Source organism: Procambarus clarkii, chromosome 64 (genome assembly GCF_040958095.1).
Source record: "Procambarus clarkii isolate CNS0578487 chromosome 64, FALCON_Pclarkii_2.0, whole genome shotgun sequence".
NCBI lineage: Eukaryota > Metazoa > Arthropoda > Malacostraca > Decapoda > Cambaridae > Procambarus > Procambarus clarkii.
In genome coordinates this window covers 17,541,090-17,560,116 of record NC_091213.1, presented here as the reverse complement: position 1 = coordinate 17,560,116, position 19,027 = coordinate 17,541,090, and the positions used below count along the sequence as shown (strand labels likewise).

At 47.0% G+C, this 19,027-nt stretch overlaps 2 protein-coding genes across 2 annotated transcripts; one reads left to right on the top strand and one right to left on the bottom strand.

Moving 5' to 3' along the window:
• Window positions 1-7,025: 7,025 nt before the first annotated feature.
• LOC123769099 (E-selectin-like) lies at window positions 7,026-8,524 on the bottom strand. Its single transcript, XM_045760050.2, has 5 exons — window positions 8,404-8,524; window positions 7,920-8,307; window positions 7,663-7,834; window positions 7,391-7,496; window positions 7,026-7,283 (listed from the first exon to the last, which is right to left on the bottom strand). Exons 2-5 carry the CDS (start codon window positions 8,304-8,306, stop codon window positions 7,118-7,120), a joined length of 831 nt encoding a protein of 276 aa, XP_045616006.1. The 5' UTR covers window position 8,307; window positions 8,404-8,524; the 3' UTR covers window positions 7,026-7,117.
• An 8,345-nt stretch (window positions 8,525-16,869) lies between these two features.
• LOC123769082 (E-selectin-like) lies at window positions 16,870-18,362 on the top strand. Its single transcript, XM_045760037.2, has 5 exons — window positions 16,870-16,991; window positions 17,088-17,472; window positions 17,556-17,727; window positions 17,888-17,993; window positions 18,101-18,362. The coding sequence occupies exons 2-5, from the start codon at window positions 17,089-17,091 to the stop codon at window positions 18,264-18,266; spliced, it is 828 nt and encodes a 275-aa protein (XP_045615993.2). The 5' UTR covers window positions 16,870-16,991; window position 17,088; the 3' UTR covers window positions 18,267-18,362.
• Window positions 18,363-19,027: the final 665 nt, after the last annotated feature.

Genomic DNA, 19,027 nt, shown 5'->3' with positions numbered 1-19,027 from the left:
ATACTTTTGATATCGTTCGCCTTATGCGTTTTTGTTCTCGTATTGGCATCCTTGGTGATATTTAGCGCCCTCTGATTATTTTGCGTATTTGATGGTGCTACATAGCCTTCCCGGTTTGGTGCCTTCTTTTGATAATTACTTACTTACTTACTTGTAATAGGTTGATCATTTCATTTGAGCACGAAATGCATCTCGTTTCACACAAGTGCGCTCTTTCGTTGTTGAAAGGCTGGAAACACAATGGACAAACACCCATGTTGAAGGGAGATGTGAACAGGCTTAGGGGGTCTTGCGAACAGGCTGAAGAATGAATATTGACTTGAGAGTGCAGATGATTGATGGATGAAGATTAAGCCACCGAAAAAGGTGACACGGGCATGAATAGCCAGTAAGTGGTGGCCCTTTGAGCTATTACCAGTATTAGTTGATACTGGAGATCTGTGGAGTTGCGACTGCACCCTACGTGACGGGAGATGTCTCCCGTGTTGAGTGCAGAGCTCGTTGATGAGTCTTAAACGGTCTGAGGGGTCTCTGACCAAGCATAGTAAGTATAGTGTGCCCCTGAGTAAGCGTTTTGGCTGTTTTAATTATTAACGATATTGTTTGGGCGAATACTGGGATTAAATTACTCCTCCTCGCCCTCCTCCTTCCCCCTCCCTTCTCGCCCTCTTCCTCCTTCCTTCTCACCCTCCTCCTCCTCCTCTCTCCCTCCTTTCCCTACTCCTCCTCCTTCCTTCTCGCCCTCCTCCTTCCCCCTCCCTTCTCGCCCTCTTCCTCCTCGCCCTCCTCCTTACTCCTCACCCGCCGCCTCCTCTCTCTCCCGCCTTTCCCTACCCCTCCTACTTCCTCCTCGCCCCCCCCCCCTCCGTCCTCCTCGCCCCTGCCGGAGTGTGATGCTCCTTGGGACAGTCCTCTGTCCTTTTCTAGCTTTGTGCTCCTGCTGCTGTCCTCTCCAATTATGCTGAGCTCCTTTTCCTTCTGTTTCGTTTTTCTCCCCCCCCTCTTCTCCTACCTGCTTGCCGTTTCCTGCCGACCTTTTGCTTGTTCTGGTTCTTCCCTTGGACATCTTCTATTTTGACGCCCGGGTGCTTGAGGAGGCATACTCTTGCACCCGTAGAACTGTAGTACCAGACGTAGAGAGCGAGGGGAACCTTTTATTGTCAATCCCCCTTTCGTCACTGAACCCGATCTCGACGGACTGTCGGTTCTTAAGGTGGCGTTTGTGGGGCGTATACTCACGACGCACCCCTAGGAGGCCCCAGCATGATCGGCGATAGCTTCTTGTTGGGTGTCCTGCCTCTAATTGTGGCTCCATGGTGGGTGTGGGGGCAAATTCGTGAATGACTATTCCTTTTCGTAATGTTGATCACCTCTGTTTCGACTGTTTCTGCTTTATCTTCTCAGGCTCGTGGGGTGGGCGACCAAGCCCCCGAGTCGGTCCATGTTGGAAGACCGGGCTCTGTAGCCTCCGCTGCATTGGGCCCCAACCTTGCTCCTCCTTTGGCCTCTGACTCCTTCCCTGGCTTCCCTCCCTCCTCTGTGGTTGGGTCGAGCCCCAAGCCCCCAGTGGTGACTACCTCGTCCCCTGGCGTGGCTCCATCACTAGTTGTAACTACTGCGCCTTTACCTCTCTCTGGGGGTTCTCACCGCCGTCCTCGTCACGGCCGCCCTCGCTCGATTCCTTCCAGTTCTGCTACCTATCAAGCCTTGTTTGGTCCCGCTTCGTGGGCCAAATATTTTGATCTCCCTCTTGATTCTGCACCTCCTGACGATTTCTCCCTCCATCGACATCTCGTTGATTCCGTGGATGCCTCCATTACTTTCAACCCCACTCGTCTCGGTACACGTGTCGTTGCTGCTCCTTCTCAGGATGCTACTTCCCGCTTGGCTGCCTTATCCTGCCTTGGCGAGACCCCTGTTCGGGTCTCGAAGAACGCTCAGTTGAATGCCAGTGTTGGCACTGTTCTGCTCCCGCCCCATGTTGCGACCGGTGTTCGGGACCTTTGCGACTGAATGGCCCTGCTGCCATTCAGTTCGGGACTGCAACATGGGGCGGGAGCAGAATAGTGCCAACACTGGCATTCAACTGGGCGTTCTTCGAGACCCGAACAGGGGTCTCGCCAAGGCAGAATAAGGCGGCCAAGCGGGTGGCCGCATCCTGAGGAGCAGCAACGACACGGGTACCAAGACGAGTGGGGTTGAAGGTGACAGAGGCATCCACGGAATCGACAAGATGCCTATGAAATGAAAAATCGTCCGGAGGAGTCAAATCCAAGGGTTGGAGGTCAAAGTACTTAGTCCACATAGTAGGACCAAACAAAGCAAGGAACGAATTGGAATGGGAAGGGAGCATACGAGAGCGGCCGTGGCGGGGACGGCGATGAAAACCCTTAGAGACGGGTCAAACGGTGCAGTAATCACAATAAGAGATGGAGCCGTGCAAGGGGACGAGGTCAACACAGCAGACTTGGGGCTCGACCCAACCACAGAGAGAGGGGAGCAGGGAGGAAGAGTCCAGTCTGGGCCTAAACCGGGTCCTGTAGCAGGGGCTACAGATCCCGGTCTTCCCGGACAGTCCTACTCGGGGGCCTGGTCGCCCACCCCATGAGCCTGGGTAAGAAGGAGACGCGTCATCCATGCAGCAAACCAATATATAAGGGATGGGACCTGGAACCAAGAGATACCACCTACCAGGGAGGCCGAGCGTGGGCCAGTGCAGGAAGGGTGCGTTGTCCCCAGCGGTGCTCCCCCTTTTCAACAGGGGAGTCTTACTTCGTTCATTCTTCCACACTGGGGCTAAGACTCTAGTCCCCCCCCCCCCTATCGTCCCAGCCTGGACACCCAACCATCTACTCAGGGCGGCCTCTCACAGGCGACCCCTCCAGCAAGTGGTCCGATGGCTCACAAGGCCCCTACATGGTGCCCTTCAGCACGTACACCACCCAAAGAGCGGGCACAGGCAAGGTAAGGTAATTATCAAAAGAAGGCACCAAACCGGGAAGGCTATGTAGCACCATCAATGTGCGAAATAATCAGAGGGCACTAAATATCACCAAGAATGCCAATACGAGAACAAAAACGCACAAGGCGAACGATATCAAAAGTATCCAATTCACCTAGAATTCTATCGAGGGACAAGTGACCGCAAGGGACGGTCGGAAAGCAAGACACGCTCGTCCTGGAAGTCAGGACATTCAACAAGGATAGGTACAACTGTAAGAGGGACAACGCAATTCGGACAAGGAGCAGGGCGGCGCTCCATTAAATGACCGTGGGTTAAGCGGGTATGACCAACCCACAGCCGTGCCAAAGCAGTTTCCCACCGCCGGTTACAGTAGGAGGAGGAGGAGGAAGGCCATGGGGACACTACGTTTGAGAGTACGCAGCTTGTTACCAACCACAGGCGACCAACAATCCTGTCAACGGGCAAGAATGGAAGAATGAATAACAGGATAAAAGTCGGAATAAGGAATACCCTTACGGGAGATGGGACAAGAACGGATAGCTTCCTTAGCGGCAGCATCCGCACGCTCATTGAAACACCAATATGGCTGGGAACCCAGCAAAACTACCGATTTAAATTTACTAGAAATAAGAAACAGCCAATGTTTAATCTCAATGACCACCGGATGGACAGGATTAAAGGACCCTAGAGCCATGAGGGCACTACGAGAATCAATTATAACCAAAAAGGAGGAATGAGAACGAGAAAGCAAGAGACGAAGAGCATAGAGAATAGCATAAAGTTCTGCCGTAAAGAGGCTAGCCTCCGAAGGGAGGCGACACATAAGTACGGTCAGGAAAAACAACAGTAGCCCACACCGTCCGCAGACTTAGACCCATCAGTGAAGATGGAAATAGAGTAGGAGTGCGAAGAAGTGCTCAAGGAAGAGGCTTTTCAGAATTGTAGGAGGGGTAAAGGCTTTAGTAATACAAGTCAAGGACGTACAAAACTTGGGAAGGGGGACTCTCCACGGAGGTAAGGAAGGAACAATACGAGGAGAAACATTAGAAATACGAACAGAAAGAGAATCCTGTAAGCGAGATAACCGGACAGAAAATGGGAGGCAATGAAGAGGAACAGGAACCACAGGAGGAAAAGGCAATGCACGACAGAGGCGAGAGGAAGGATGTTGGAAGGACCGTGCAAGATAGCGAAGACAGTAGCGATCACGGCGGTCCTGAAGAGAGAGAAAGCCAGTGTCAACATACGAACTAAGGGCGGGAGTCGAAAGGCACCAGAGCCGAGACGCAACCCAGTATGATGCAAGGCATCAAGACAGCGTAGAGTAGAAGGAGAAGCAGAAGAGTATGCAGGGCAACCATAATCGAGTTTAGACAGGACGAGAGAGAGGAGTGCAAATAGAGGAGCGTGCGCCTATCCGCTCCCCAAGAAGTATGGGACAAAACCTTGAGGTTAAGGGCCTTGGAGCTTTAAACCCTGAGGTAAGAGATATGGGCTGACCAAGACAAACGAGTGTCTAACCCCAAAAGCTTCGCAGAATCCCTGTACACAATGGGATGACCATAAAGCGACAAAAAGGGACGAAGAACGACATGCTTTCGAGTAAAAGTCATAGCACAAGTCTTAGATGCAGAGAACTTTAAGCCATGATTGGTGGCCCAAGACGACACGGCATCAATCTCAAGTTGAAGCCGCTGTTGAAGGAGAGGGGAATCATCACCCCGACAGAAAAGGGCAAGATCATCAACAGAGCAGGGAAGACGCCAGAAGGAAGAGAGGAAAGAAGACCGTTGAGGGCAACTAGAAAAAGAGTAGTGCTCAGAACACTACCCTGGGGTACACCCTCATACTGCTGAAAAGAGGCAGAGAGAGCAGTACCAAGCCGCACACGAAAGGAACGACGAGAGAGGAAGCTCTGGAGGAAGAGGGAGGTTCCCACAAAGGCCAAAAGAATGAAGTCGAGACAATATGATACCGCCAGGTAGTGTCTTAAGCCTTTTCCAGGTCAAAAAGGACGGCAACAACGGAGGTCTTCGCAGCAAAAGCAGTACGAATATAGACCTCCAAGTTCACCAGGACATCCGTTGTGCTGCGACACTTGCTAAAACCAAATTGAGAAGGGGAGAGGTGGTGATAGTGTTCTAAGAACCACATCAAACGAACGTTAACTATACGTTCAAAGAGCTTGCAGACAACTCGTGAGGGCAATAAGGCGCAAGTCCTTGGTGGATGACCCGAGAGACCCTGGTTTCCGAACAGGGAGGACAGCAGCATCGAGCCAGTCTTCAGGGACTGACGACGACTCCCAGACCCCGATTGTACAGACTCTAAATACCGAGACGTGCACGGAGGGGGATGGCGAAGCATTTCATAATTAATGCCATCTGAGCCCGCTGCCGTAGAACCACAAAGGGCTAGGGCAGATTGAAGTTCAGAGAGAGAGAAGGGATCATTATAGGGAAGGTGAAGGTAAGTACAGAAATTTAGAGGAGATTCAAGGAGAGGCTTAAGGAAGGATTGGGGGAGACTAGAACCAGAACTAAGAGAAGAGAAATGGGAACCCAGTTCGGTCGCAATCTGCAACGGGTCCGCCACAGGAGCACCATGAAGGCGAATGACCGGCCAGACATCGGGAACGAACTTGCCCGCAATCTTGCAGATATGCTTCCAGACCAGTGGAAGAGGAGTTTCGGACGTAACGGTGTAGACAAGACTCCTAGCAAGCACGTTTAGCCGCACGGATGGTCCTACGGGCCACCGCACTCGCCTTCCGAAACAAAAGAAAAGACTCGATCGTCTGCCGGCGGCGATGTCTCTTCCAGGCTGCACGCTTACAGCGGACAGCCCGAGCACAGTCCAAATTCCACCAGGGAACGCACTTCCGCGTTCCCAGAGAGGAAGAGCGAGGAATAGAGTGGAGTGCAGCATCAAAGACAGGGGGCAAAGGCAACCCACACCGGTCCCGCGGAGGTGTACGGGAGCCCCTCACCACAGCAAAGAGGCACCACAGAGGGGTGTGAACCATGTAGTCTACCTGGACAAGAATCTAACCTTGTGACAAAGAGGGACAGGTTTCCCCGGGTCTGTCCATCTGTCTTCCTTCCCCACCTCCAACCTCAGTCTTTCCCCATAAACTTTTCACCATTTATTGTTCTACATTATGATGTAGTTATAATTATGCGTGATTAATCTGAAAAATTCGGGTCAAGTCCATGGAACGATAAACCCATTTACTCTAAGTGGGTCATTAGTTGTTGCAACATGAGTCCGTTTTACTTGGGATGGGGGGAGGGCCTACCTCGCCAGCACTGATGCCATCTTACCAAGTCACCACATTACGTTGAAAGGGCAAGACCATCTATTGGCCTGCGTGTGTGTGTGTGTGTGTGATACATTGGAGGAAGCATTGTGTAACTTCAGGCTTTCAAAGGTGCAAGTGAGGACTCATAACCCCCCCCCCACCACACCCCCTCCAAAACTGTGCAACACCCGGGTAACTAATGCTACAGGAACACTAGGGAGACACGTGTCTAACCCTATCTGTCCTACTTTTAAACGGTCAACCCGAGATACCGAGTTGCGAGCCTAGTTTACTTATATTCATGCCTGCTAATGGTTCATCAAGTATATGGCATCATACAATCTCTTCGTCACTGTACCAATATAGGTTACAGAATTAGCTATCCGGGTTTATCTAGAACAAAAAGTAGCATCCGGGCCCTCCCCGCTCCCACTAACCCTCGCCAGAGGAACACGGTTTAAGACTGTTTTCAGTTAACATGCATATCCTTATATTATACCAGTCCAATTACTAATTCTATAGAGTTATGACAGCAGTGTTCAGTTAATTTGAAAGGAGGTACTTTTGAACCTTCATACATCAGCAAGTTACTCATGGCATCTAAGTCCGATGGAAGAGAAAGAAACCTACAAAAAATTTGGAACTCAAGCCATTTTCTTGAATAGTAATCAACATTGTTGAAAAAGTATACAAACTAATTAGTCTTAAAGCAAGATCATCCTTTCCACCTCTAAAAGGTTGTGGCATGAAAGACCTAGAGTAGATGTAAATTTATGTATATTTACAAGTTATGCAATAATAAAAGCAGCGAGTTTACCCTTCATAATTAGTGCCAGTGTTGGTCGATTCTATTAAAAGTTAGAATAAGGAGAAGGCAAGACTGAAGTCTCACAAATGACGGGCTTATCGTGGTAGCAAGCAATGTCGTGCCACTTAATGCCGTCGTTGTAGAAGTTCTTCATCACCGCCAAGCAGTCTTCGTTTCCCTCGCGGTTGTCTGGTTGTGGTTGACCTTTCCTGTTTACGAGAACTAAATTAGTTAACCGAACTATGAGAGTTGTATGCCATCATTATACAGGAGGGACAGCAGAATATTCACAACTCCGGGAAACTTTACCACATACCCTCCCGTATGGGACCACTTGTTGTAAGTGACCAAGCTTCCCGACAGCCACCGCCAGACGCCATAACCTCTTTTGTTGCCGCCAGTCCAGAAGAACTTTACTGGATCTGAAGTTGGGAAAATATTAATTAACAACCTGCATATTTTTTTTTTTTAACCCTCCTCCCCCAGCCTTAAGAAACCTAAAGTTTTTATAACCCTTAAGAAATTCACATACCAGTGAAACACGTGCATTCACGTTCACTTTACAGAAAAAGTAATAAAGGTACGTACGTCTATCAATGATGTCTGTAATGAAGTCATCAATATCTTTAGATTCTATACTGACAAGTCTGAAGTCTCTGCCAAGGCCTGAACAATAGGAATTGCCTTGATCCCAACTGAAGGTGGCCTGGGTTCTGCACCAGGAGAAGTGGTACCCGCGGCTTTTGTAAGTGGCGTGTACCTGTGGGGTGCCAAGTTACAGTTTAACTTACCATTACGCATCATTTTTGCAAGTAGTAGTAAATAAAGTAATTTATTATACGTACTAGAGCAGAGGAGTGGCCACAGAGGTTCAGGGGCGACTGTGCAGGTAGTGGAGGAGAAGACTGAACCAGAGGCGGTTGTGGCAAGAATTGGGGAAATGCCACTTGTGGTGACTGGAAGACCTGCGGCTGGATTTCAAAGTTTTGGGGAAGGTTGAACTGATTAATGAGTAAAGGCTGTAAGCGAGGCTGAACAGGGAAGACCTGCTGAACTGGGAGGGTGTTCCCAATGTGCAAGTTCCTTACAAACTCGTTTTGTGCTCTAGCTATATTTGGAAAAGGTAAAGCTATGCGTTGGTTTTGTTGGTCAGTAAGAGATTCTCCTCCGTGACCGAAGTATTGACCCAAACTTACACCAACACTCAACATGAACATCCATATTGTAATCATCCTAGAAAGAACAAGACAAACATTAAATCGAGAAGAGTAAAACAAGCAAATACCGAGCCTAAATACACAATAAAACAACGTCTACTTATGTTAGTACTTGAATATCTCTACAGCCGATGCACGAGCGACTCCAACTGTGGTGAGTGTGGCCTGCCCGCCCCTTTTATCACCATAGCTCAAGCATGAACGGGCGCTAATTGGCCGATATTCTAGCCTAGAGTCACACTATTGGCTAACCTGTTCATGGTTTTAAAACTATTGATTCAAATGTCACTAATAATTGGCTAACGGTCAACTGATCATTTCATGAAAACAAATGAGCTTGATATGAACAACTGATAAAATCCAAGTTGATTTATAAATCATGTTAAGGAATTATTTATTGTAAAATAACAATTCCGTTTTAATAAATAAGCAGAAAATTTCATTTATAACGTGTTAGTAAAACCGATCGACAAAAATCGTAACTACAAGCCGCAAGTAATTAACACACACTCACACACACACAGAGGACAATATTTTTATTTCCAAACACATGATATAATTTTGTTGTATTGGTTAAAAAAAATACAGGTGGTGAGATATTGTTTCAGAAATAAGGTGTTCAAAGGTCCCAATCTTATGGTATTGTGCGACTCCTTCCGAAATCGGGGGATTTACAGGACTTGTGCAATTGGAGACCTTTTCCTTGTTAAATCAATATTATAAAATAATATCGAAACTCTTGGCGAACTTTCTAAGGCTTGTTTTGGGTCGGGATGTGTTGTGTAGGAACGTTGTGTTTACGTAACCGAGAATAATATTTTGGCTTCATTGATTAATTTGGATTTGTCCGAGGCCTTTGATAGAGTTGATCTTGAGTTTGTTTACCAGGTTTTGCGTAGGGTGGGAGTGGCTGAGGGTGTTATTTCCAGGATGAAGATGCTGTATCGTGTTTGTAGGAGTAGTGTCTGAATCAACGGGTTACTGAGAGCTTCCTTTGCCATTGAGAGATCAGTTCGGCAGGGATGCCCAATTTCAATGGTGCTGTGTATGTTGTTTCAGAAACCACTATTTGGCGGTGAAGAGGAGTGCATTGATAGTGCCACCATCCCTGCCAAATTCGATATGAGAATAGCATTATAACCCAGCAATAACTAGGTAAGAAAACAGATAAAAAAAACCGTATCAAATAACTCATCAAAACAAATAAATAAATAAAGCAACACAAAGCAAGAGCCACATACAAAGTTAATCATCATCATATTTATTCGGATAGAAATGACGCGGGTACTTCTTCCTGTAGGCATCCCACTGAGCCCAAAATTCTGCAGACGCGTTAACGTGACTACGTGATCCTCGCGGTCGATGCATGAAGTCAGTAACATCCAGCTCGGCACCCTCCACCACGGGGGCAGAAGTCACAGGAAGAGCCGCACAGAGCTCTTCGGTACAGACAGTGGAACCGCACGGGACTGAAGCAAAGGGGCCAGCTGGACACAGGGCGGCAACATAACGGGCAGAGTCGCAGGGTACACAATCATTGAAGGCGATGGTGCAGGGGCTGAAACCACGAAACCACAGGGGGCGGAGTAATAAAGGACGGCGGAGCAGAGGGCAGCCACGCAGCGGTTGCCATCGCCGAGGGCAGATGAGCGGAAGGCACAGACCTTTCAGAATCACAGAATCTTTCTTAAGAACCAGCACCAAGTTCCCTCCCTCTTACGCAACCTCGGCTGGTGTCACAACCTCCCAACTCGAGGAACCAACAACCAGGGATGCAGAGGCAGCCGGAGAAGACAGCGGACCAGGGCCAGGCGACAATTCCACCCCAGGACCCACCACCGCTGCAACACGGCCCACAAGAGCCGCAGGCACTCCAAGAACGTCGCCCACATCATCATACACAGAAGACTTAACACCACAGGTATAGGCTTATCATCATGCTGTGCTGTTATTGGCTTATTTTCATGTTGTGGTGTTATTGGCTTATTTTCATGTTGTGGTGTTATTGGCTTATTGTCATGTAGTGCTCTTATTGGCTTATTGTCATGCTGTGATGGTATTGGCATATTGTCATGCTGTGGTGGTATTGGTTTATTGTCATGCTGTGGTTGTATTGGCTTATTGTCATGCTGTGCTGTTATTGGCTTATTTTCATGCTGTGGTGGTATAGGCTAATCATCATGCTATGCTAGTATTGGCTTATTTTCATGCTGTCGTGTTATTGGCTTATTGTCATGTAATGCTCTTATTGGCTTATTGTCATGCTGTGCTGTTATTGGCTTATTGTCATGCTGTGCTGTTATTAGCTTATTGTCATGCTGTGCGGGTATTGGCTTATTATCATGCTGTGATGGTATTGGCTTATTGTCATGCTGTGCTGGTATTGGCTTATTCTCATGCTGTGGTGGTATTGGCTTATTGTCATGCTGTGCTGGTATTGGCTTATTGTCATGCTGTGCTCTTATTGGCTTATTTTCATGCTTCTGTGGGATTGGCTTACTGTCATTCAGTGGTGGTATCTACTTATTGTAACGCTGTGGTAGTAAGGGCTTATTGTCATGCTGTGGTGGTATTAGCTTATTGTCATGCTGTGGTGGTATTAACTTACTTTCAAGCTGTGCTGTTATTATTGGTTTATTGTCTTGCTTTGGTAGTATTGGCTTATTGTCGTTCTGTGGTGGCATTAGCTTATTGTCATGCTGTGGTTGTATTGGCATTTTTACTGTTTCTGATGTTGTCAAGGTTTTCTGGCTTTGTTTGTTTAACACTGTAATGTTTTTTGTAATTTTACATGTGCAGATGTTTTGAATATATGTTCTTCTATATGTATTTATGTTTTGTTTATTTTAAATGAAGAGAAAAACAATTTCAGAGCTCTGTAGAACTCCGATATATACTTCCGTTAACTAGTGTGTCAGCTCATCAGACACCAGACCATACAAGGCTCCTTCGGTAGTTCTTCGTGACACTGAACAAGTCCTGTAGATAATTTTGGCAAAAAAGTCAATTTTTTGTCTCTAAATAATTTTAAGAAATGTTATTTTTTTTTTTTAAAAACTAAATTTAAAAAAAAAATTGGTATAATTGTTTATTTAGAAATTTATAACTAATATAAGTTTCTTACATAAATTATAACAGTTTATTCATGTTAATAATAATAAACATGAGAACAAAGGCTTGACACTACACTAACACTGCCATAAAACAAGAAAGCCAACTACCTCAGACTACCGTGACGAGTGAAGGTGTATTTTGTTTTGTTTTTTCTTTGTTTTTTTTAAACAGAGCAATAACAGCGTACAGTAACCATATAACAGGAAACCACAGAAGAACAAAGAACGCAGAATAACAACAACACATAACACGTAACACAGATCAACATAACACAAAAGTGAAAACAAAGAATAACATAAAACTCAACAGAACACACACACACAAACAAAGCAGCACTACCCAGATGGGGCGTGCCAAAAGCCTCAGTAATGACAAAAGCGCACAAAGAGCACAATAAAACCAAGGGTAAAATATAAACAAGGAATACACATATACACAATAACACAAACTAACACCGGAGCCGGTCGGCCGAGAGGACAGCACGCTGGACTTGTGATCCTGTGGTCCTGGGTTCGATCCCAGGCGCCGGCGAGAAACAATGGGCAGAGTTTCTTTCACCCTATGCCCCTGTTACCTAGCAGTAAAATAGGTACCTGGGTGTTAGTCAGCTGTCACGGGCTGCTTCCTGGGGGTGGAGGCCTGGTCGAGGACCGGGCCGCGGGGACACTAAACAGCCCCGAAATCATCTCAAGATAACCTCAAGATAACACAAACACAAAACACACCCACCATGCGCCACACCACACAACAACAGACAACACACCACAGAATCGAAAACACATTAACAGAACATGGCAATATAACACTGGAAATACAACATAGTAAATAAAATGCAGGAAAATAGCAAGGGAATACAACAAAGCAATACACAGCACAGTACATAGACCAAAGGAAACAGAACACATGTGCATTACATAGTAAAATATCAAAATAAAAAATATGAAATAAAGAATCGGTATAACACAAACCCACATTGGAACATAGAACACAGTAAATAGGACACAGATAATAGAACAAATCGTAAATAAGCATAAACAAAAATGGAATCTTACACATAGGTAACAATGAAATACATTAAAAAAGAAAAAACACTAGAGCATTATAACCCAGCTAGGTAAGAAAACAGGATAAAAAAAGGAACCCGTATCACATAGCTCAACAAAACAACGAAAGAAATAAAGCAACACAAAGCAAGAACCACACACACAGTCAATCATCTTCATATTTATCCGGATAGAAACGACGCGGGTACTTCTTCCTGTAGGCATCCCACTGTGCCCACAATTCCATAGGCGCGTTAACGTGACCCACGCGGTCGATGCATGAAGTCAGGAACATCCAGCTCGGCGCCCTCCACCACGGAGACGGTTGGCACGGGAAGAGGCCGCACAGAGGGCTTTGATACAGACGGTGGAACCACACGGGACTGAAGCACAGGAGTCGGCCGGACACAGGCCGGCAACAGAGCGGGCAGAGTCGCAGGGGACACAATCACAGAGGGCGATGGTGCAGGGGCAGACACCACAGGGGACGGAGTAACAAAGGACGACTGAGCAGAGGGCAAAGGCGTGGAAGGCACAGACATGGACGCCAGAGGCACGAAGGCCGCCGGAACAGAAGCATTTGTAAGAACCGGCACCAAGCCCCTACCCTTTGTCGTAAACTTGGCCGGTGCCACAACCTCCCAACCCGGGGAACCAGCAACCGGTGACGCGGAGGCAGCCAGAGAAGACACCGGACCAGGGCCAGGCGACAATCCCACCACAGGACCCATCACTGCTGCAACACGACCCACAGGAGCCGCAGGCACTCCAACAGCGTCGCACACATCACCATCCCAAGAAGACGAACTCCCGGAGTCCTCAAATTCCCCGACGTCGGCCCAGGCCGCATTAAGAGGCGGAGACAGACTCAAAGCTTGCCGCGAACGCTTGGACACAGGTCGCAGATCGTCGGAACTATCACCTCCACTAGGAAGCACCGTAGCAGAACCGCTGGTTGCCCGTGTAACTCCCCGCAGCGCACGATCACTCAACATTGCAGCCTCAACAACCCGGGGAACAGGACCACACACCGCAGGAGACATCACAGCGTGCACGTCGACACGGGTCGAAGACACAGCTGCCGGAGACAGTACAGGCCGAGGCGCAGCTTCGACGTCCGGAGTCACGAGACCACACACCACAGGAGTCACAACTGGAGACTCGTCTGGAGACGAGGCAGGAAGGGGAGGCTGAGGTGCGGAATCCGGGGATGCACTCTGACACCCAAAGCCACATCGAGGCTGGCATCAGAGACCGGCAACGTGGCACCAGAGGACTGGAAAGTAACACTTTCCACAGCAGCACCTTCCGACAGGTCCGGGACTGCCAATGGGGGAAAGTCCTCCTCCCTGAAGAGGTTCACAGGCCCGACCCGGCTCGCATCACATCCCGCAGCCTGATGGCCCGAGAATCCGCACCGGAAACACGTCCGGGGCTGACCCCCATAGAACACGCATACCATGAACCCCAGAAGCTGGAGAGACGAAGGGATGGAGTCCTTCAAGCGCAGCGCCACAGTGCGGGTCCCATTCGGGATACCCTTCCACCGTCTGGAGGAGACTGCATTCATTCGGACACTCAAGACCCGCCCATACCGGGTAAAGTTATGCTGGAGAAGAGAGTCAGGGAACTCAAAAGGAGCACCATGAACTGCCACATAGGTAGTCTCACTGCACCTGTCCGACACTTCCACCGAACCACCACCCTCAGGCAGAGTAAATGTCCTTCCGTCATAGCGGTCCACAAAGGCACAATGCACAGCCGTAGTGCAGAATTTCACAACAGCTCGATGCCCGGATACAAGTTGAACGCCGCACACAGACGCCACATCCACCCGCAACATGTCAATTATCACCACCTCAACTGCCGGGTAAGACATTGGGCCAGTAAATTCTAGGCCAATGGTATCTCTCTGCTTCACAGGGGGGAGGGGGGGGGGCCGCCATCCCTCCAGCAGCTACGGCCCCAAGGGTTCGCTCACACACAAAAACTACCACTGGTCAGCAAACCAGGAGCTGACAGGCGACATTTCCACCTCCGCCCAGAGCTTGGCGAACACTCTTAGTGGTAATTAAATTAGTCGATTAGAAGTCCATCGACCAAGCCCCATCATACGTCTCCACCCATCACCACTTTAAACATGTAACGTACGATTATGTTACGTTGTTGGGTAGATTATATACGCAGTGTTTAGTGAGTTTCATATTTAGTAGTCCTGGATACAGCAGTGTCGTAGACGTTGAGACGGAGCTTGGAGCTGAGCAGAGAGATGAGTGTGGCCGGAGTCGTGGAGCTCTATGTGGGAGAGCGTTGAAGCTCAATGCGGTCCTAGTCTGCTGCCTGTTCTCTGTCGAAGCTGTAACGTCTTGGATACGATTAGAACTGCCTATGCCGAGTGCTACATTCTTGACTGGAAACTCTACTTTTGTCTATTGATTGATTGATGAAGATTAAGCCACCCAAAAGGTGGCACGGGCATGAATAGCCCGTAAGTGGTGGCCCTTTTAAGCCATTACCAGTATCAAGAGCTGATACTGGAGATCTGTGGAGGTGCGAATGCACCCTGCATGACGGGAGATGTCTCCCTTGTGAATGTGTTAAGATGAAGATGAATCCACCCAAAAGGTGGCACGGGCATGAAAAGCTCGTAAGTGGTGGCCCTTTTGAGCCATCACCAGTATCAATAGATGATACTGGAGATCTGTGGAGGTGCGACTGCACCCAGCGCGACTGGAGATGTCTCCCTTATGAATGTGTGAAGATGAAGCAACCCAAAAGGTGGCACGGGCATAAATAGCCCGTAAGTGGTGGCCATTTTAAGCCATTACCAGTATCAAGAGCTGATACTGGAGATCTGTGGAGGTGCGAATGCACCCTGCATGACGGGAGATGTCTCCCTTGTGAATGTGTTAAGATGAAGATGAAGCCACCCAAAAGGTGGCACGGGCATGAATAGCTCGTAAGTGGTGGCCTTTTTGAGCCATCACCAGCATCAATAGATGATACTGGAGATCTGTGGAGGTGCGACTGCACCCAGCGTGACGGGAGATGTCTCCCGGACCAAATGGTGACCAGATGGTGGACAAACACGAGAGAGAGAGAGAGAAGATTAAGCCACCCAAAAGGTGGCTTGGGCATGAATAGCCCATAAGTGGTGGCCCTTTTGAGCCATTTCCAGTATCAATAGATGATACTGGAGATCTGTGGAGGTGCGACTGCACCCTGCGTGACGGGAGATGTCTCCCACCTCCCTGTTGTGTGTTTTGTCTATTCTCATATCGCTTCCTTATATTTGGTGACTACCCCTCACCTTTCTCTACTAGGATGGGAGGATGTGAAAACTGTTACCTGTAATTAGGGATAGGATTATAGCTTGTGTAGTTAGTGCTAATTAGTTATGCCATTAAGATAAGGAGATAATGGAGCGAGTATAAGGATTACTCGCTACAAACACATACAGGGCAGCCAACACAGAGTCCTCCTTCTATACGAACACCATGGTGTCATCAGTATACACAAGAATCGGAAGAAACAACGAATTTGGCAGGGATGGTGGCACTATCAATGCACTCCTCTTCACCGCCAAATAGTGGTTTCTGAAACAACATACACAGCACCATTGAAATTGGGCATCCCTGCCGAACTGATCTCTCAATGGCAAAGGAAGCTCTCAGTAACCCGTTGATACAGACACTACTCCTACACTCACGATACAGCATCTTCATCCTGGAAATAACACCCTCAGCCACACCTACCCTACGCAAAACCTGGTAAACAAACTCAAGATCAACTCTATCAAAGGCCTCGGACAAATCCAAATTAATCAATGAAGCCAAAACATTATTCTCGGTTACGTAAACACAACGTTTCTACACAACACATCCCGACCCAAAACAAGCCTTAGAAAGTTCGCCAACAGTTTCTATATTATTTTATAATATTGATTTAACAAGGAAAAGGTCTCCAATTGCACAAGCCCTGTAAATCCCCCGATTTCGGAAGGAGTCGCACAATACCATAAGATTGGGACCTTTGAACACCTTATTTCTGAAACAATATCTCACCACCTGTATTTTTTTTAACCAATACAACAAAATTATATCATGTGTTTGGAAATAAAAATATTGTCCTCTGTGTGTGTGTGAGTGTGTGTTAATTACTTGCGGCTTGTAGTTACGATTTTAGTCGATCGGTTTTACTAACACGTTATAAATTAAATTTTCTGCTTATTTATTAAAACGGAATTGTTATTTTACAATAAATAATTCCTTAACATGATTTATAAATCAACTTGGATTTTATCAGTTGTTCATATCAAGCTCATTTGTTTTCATAAAATGTTCAGTTGACCGTTAGCCAATTATTAGTGACATTTGAATCAATAGTTTTAAAACCATGAACAGGTTAGCCAATAGTGTGACTCTAGGCTAGAATATCGGCCAATTAGAGCCCGTTCTTGCTTGAGCTATGGTGATAAAAGGGGCGGGCAGGCCACACTCACCACAGTTGGAGTCGCTCGTGCATCGGCTGTAGAGATATTCAAGTACTAACATAAGTAGACGTTGTTTTATTGTTTATTTAGGCTCAGTATTTGCTTGTTTTACTCTTCTCGGTTTAATGTTTGTCTTGTTCTTTCTAGGATGATTACAATATGGATGTTTATGTTGAGTGTTGGTGGAAGTTTGGGTCAATACTTCGGTCACGGAGGAGAATCTCTTACTGACCAACAAATCCAACGCATAGCTTTACCTCTACCAAATACAGCTAGAGCACAAAAAGAGTTTGTAAGGAATTTGCACATTGGGAACACCCTCCCAGTTCAGCAGGTCTTCCCTGTTCAGCCTCGCTTACAGCCTTTACTCATTAATCAGTTCAACCTTCCCCAAACCTTTGAAATCCAGCCGCAGGTCTTCCAGTCACAAGTGGCATTTCCCCAATTCTTGCCACAACCGCCTCTGGTTCAGTCTTCTCCTCCACTACCTGCACAGTCGCCCCTGAACCTCTGTGGCCACTCCTCTGCTCTGGTACGTATAATAAATTACTTTATTTACTACTACTTGCAAAAAGGATGCGTAATGCCAAGTTAAACTAACTTGGCACCCCACAGGTACACGCCACTTACAAAAGCCGCGGGTACCACTTCTCCTGGTGCAGAACCCAGGCCACCTTCAGTTGGGATCAAGGCAATTCCTATTGTTCAGGCCTTGGCAGAGACTTCAGACTTGTCAGTATAGAATCTAAAGATATTGATGACTTCATTACAGACATCATTGATAGACGTACGTACCTTTATTACTTTTTCTGTAAAGTGAACGTGAATGCACGTGTTTCACTGGTATGCGGATTTCTTAAGGGTTATAAAAACTTTAGGTTTCTTAAGGCTGGGGGAGGAGGGTTAAAATAATGCAGATTTAATTTATTTTTTTTCCCCAACTTCAGATCCAGTAAAGTTCTTCTGGACTGGCGGCAACATACGAGGTTATGGCGTCTGGCGGTGGCTGTCGGGAAGCTTGGTGACTTACAATAAGTGGTCCCATACTGGAGGGTATGTGGTAAAGTTTCCCGGAGTTGTGAATATTCTGCTGTCCCTCCTGTATAATGATGGCATAGAACTCTCATAGTTCGGTTAACTAATTTAGTTCTCGTAAACAGGAAAGGTCAACCACAACCAGACAACCGCGAGGGAAACGAAGACTGCTTGGCGGTGATGAAGAACTTCTACAACGACGGCATTAAGTGGCACGACATTGCTTGCTACCACGATAAGCCCGTCATTTGTGAGACTTCAGTCGTGCCTTCTCCATATTCTAACTTTTAATGAAATCGACCAACAATGGCACTAATTATGAAGGGTAAACTCGCTGCTTTTATTAATTCTTGCATAACTTGTAAATATACATAAATTTACATATACTCTAGGTCTTTAATGCCACAACCTTTTAGAGGTGGAAAGGATGATCTTGCTTTAAGACTAATTAGTTTGTATAATTTTTCAACAATGTTGGACACTACTCAAGAAAATGGCTTAAGTTACAAATTGTTTGTAGGTTATTCTCTTCCATCGGACTTGGATGCCATGAGTAACGTGCTGATGTCTGAAGGTTCAAAAGTACCTCCTTTCAAATTAACTGAACACTGCTGTCATAACTCTATATAATTCCTAATTGAACTGGTATAATATAAGGATATGCATGTTAACTGAAAACGGTCTTCAAACCGTGTTCCTCTGGCGAGGGTTAGTGGGAGGGGGGAGGGCCCGGATGCTAAATTTAGTTCTAGATAAACCCGGATAGCTAATTCTGTAACCTACGTTGGTACGGTGACGAAGAGATTGTAGGATGCCATATACTTGATGAACCATTAGCAGGCATGAACATAAGTCAACTAGGCTCACAACTCGGTATCTCGGGTTGACGTTACAAGTGGGACAGATAGGGTTAGACAAGTGTCTAACCCACAGTGTTCCTGTAGCATTAGTTACCCGTGTTGCACAGCTGTTGGTGGGGGTGGTTATGAGTTCTCACTTACACCTTTGAAAGCCTGAAGCTACACAATGCTTCCTCTAATGTATCTCGCAGG

What these genes read in the sequence shown, in the direction of transcription:
- LOC123769099 (XM_045760050.2), bottom strand. Translation starts at nt 8,306, where the DNA reads ATGATTACAATATGGATGTTCATGTTGAGTGTTGGTGTAAGTTTGGGT. An exon ending in GTGGCCACTCCTCTGCTCTA is followed by an intron (nt 7,835 to 7,919) that starts GTACGTATAATA and finishes GGCACCCCACAG; the next exon opens with GTACACGCCACTTACAAAAG. An exon ending in TACAGACATCATTGATAGAC is followed by an intron (nt 7,497 to 7,662) that starts GTACGTACCTTT and finishes TCCCAACTTCAG; the next exon opens with ATCCAGTAAAGTTCTTCTGG.
- LOC123769082 (XM_045760037.2), top strand. Translation starts at nt 17,089, where the DNA reads ATGATTACAATATGGATGTTTATGTTGAGTGTTGGTGGAAGTTTGGGT. An exon ending in TACAGACATCATTGATAGAC is followed by an intron (nt 17,728 to 17,887) that starts GTACGTACCTTT and finishes CCCCAACTTCAG; the next exon opens with ATCCAGTAAAGTTCTTCTGG. An exon ending in AAGTGGTCCCATACTGGAGG is followed by an intron (nt 17,994 to 18,100) that starts GTATGTGGTAAA and finishes TCTCGTAAACAG; the next exon opens with GAAAGGTCAACCACAACCAG.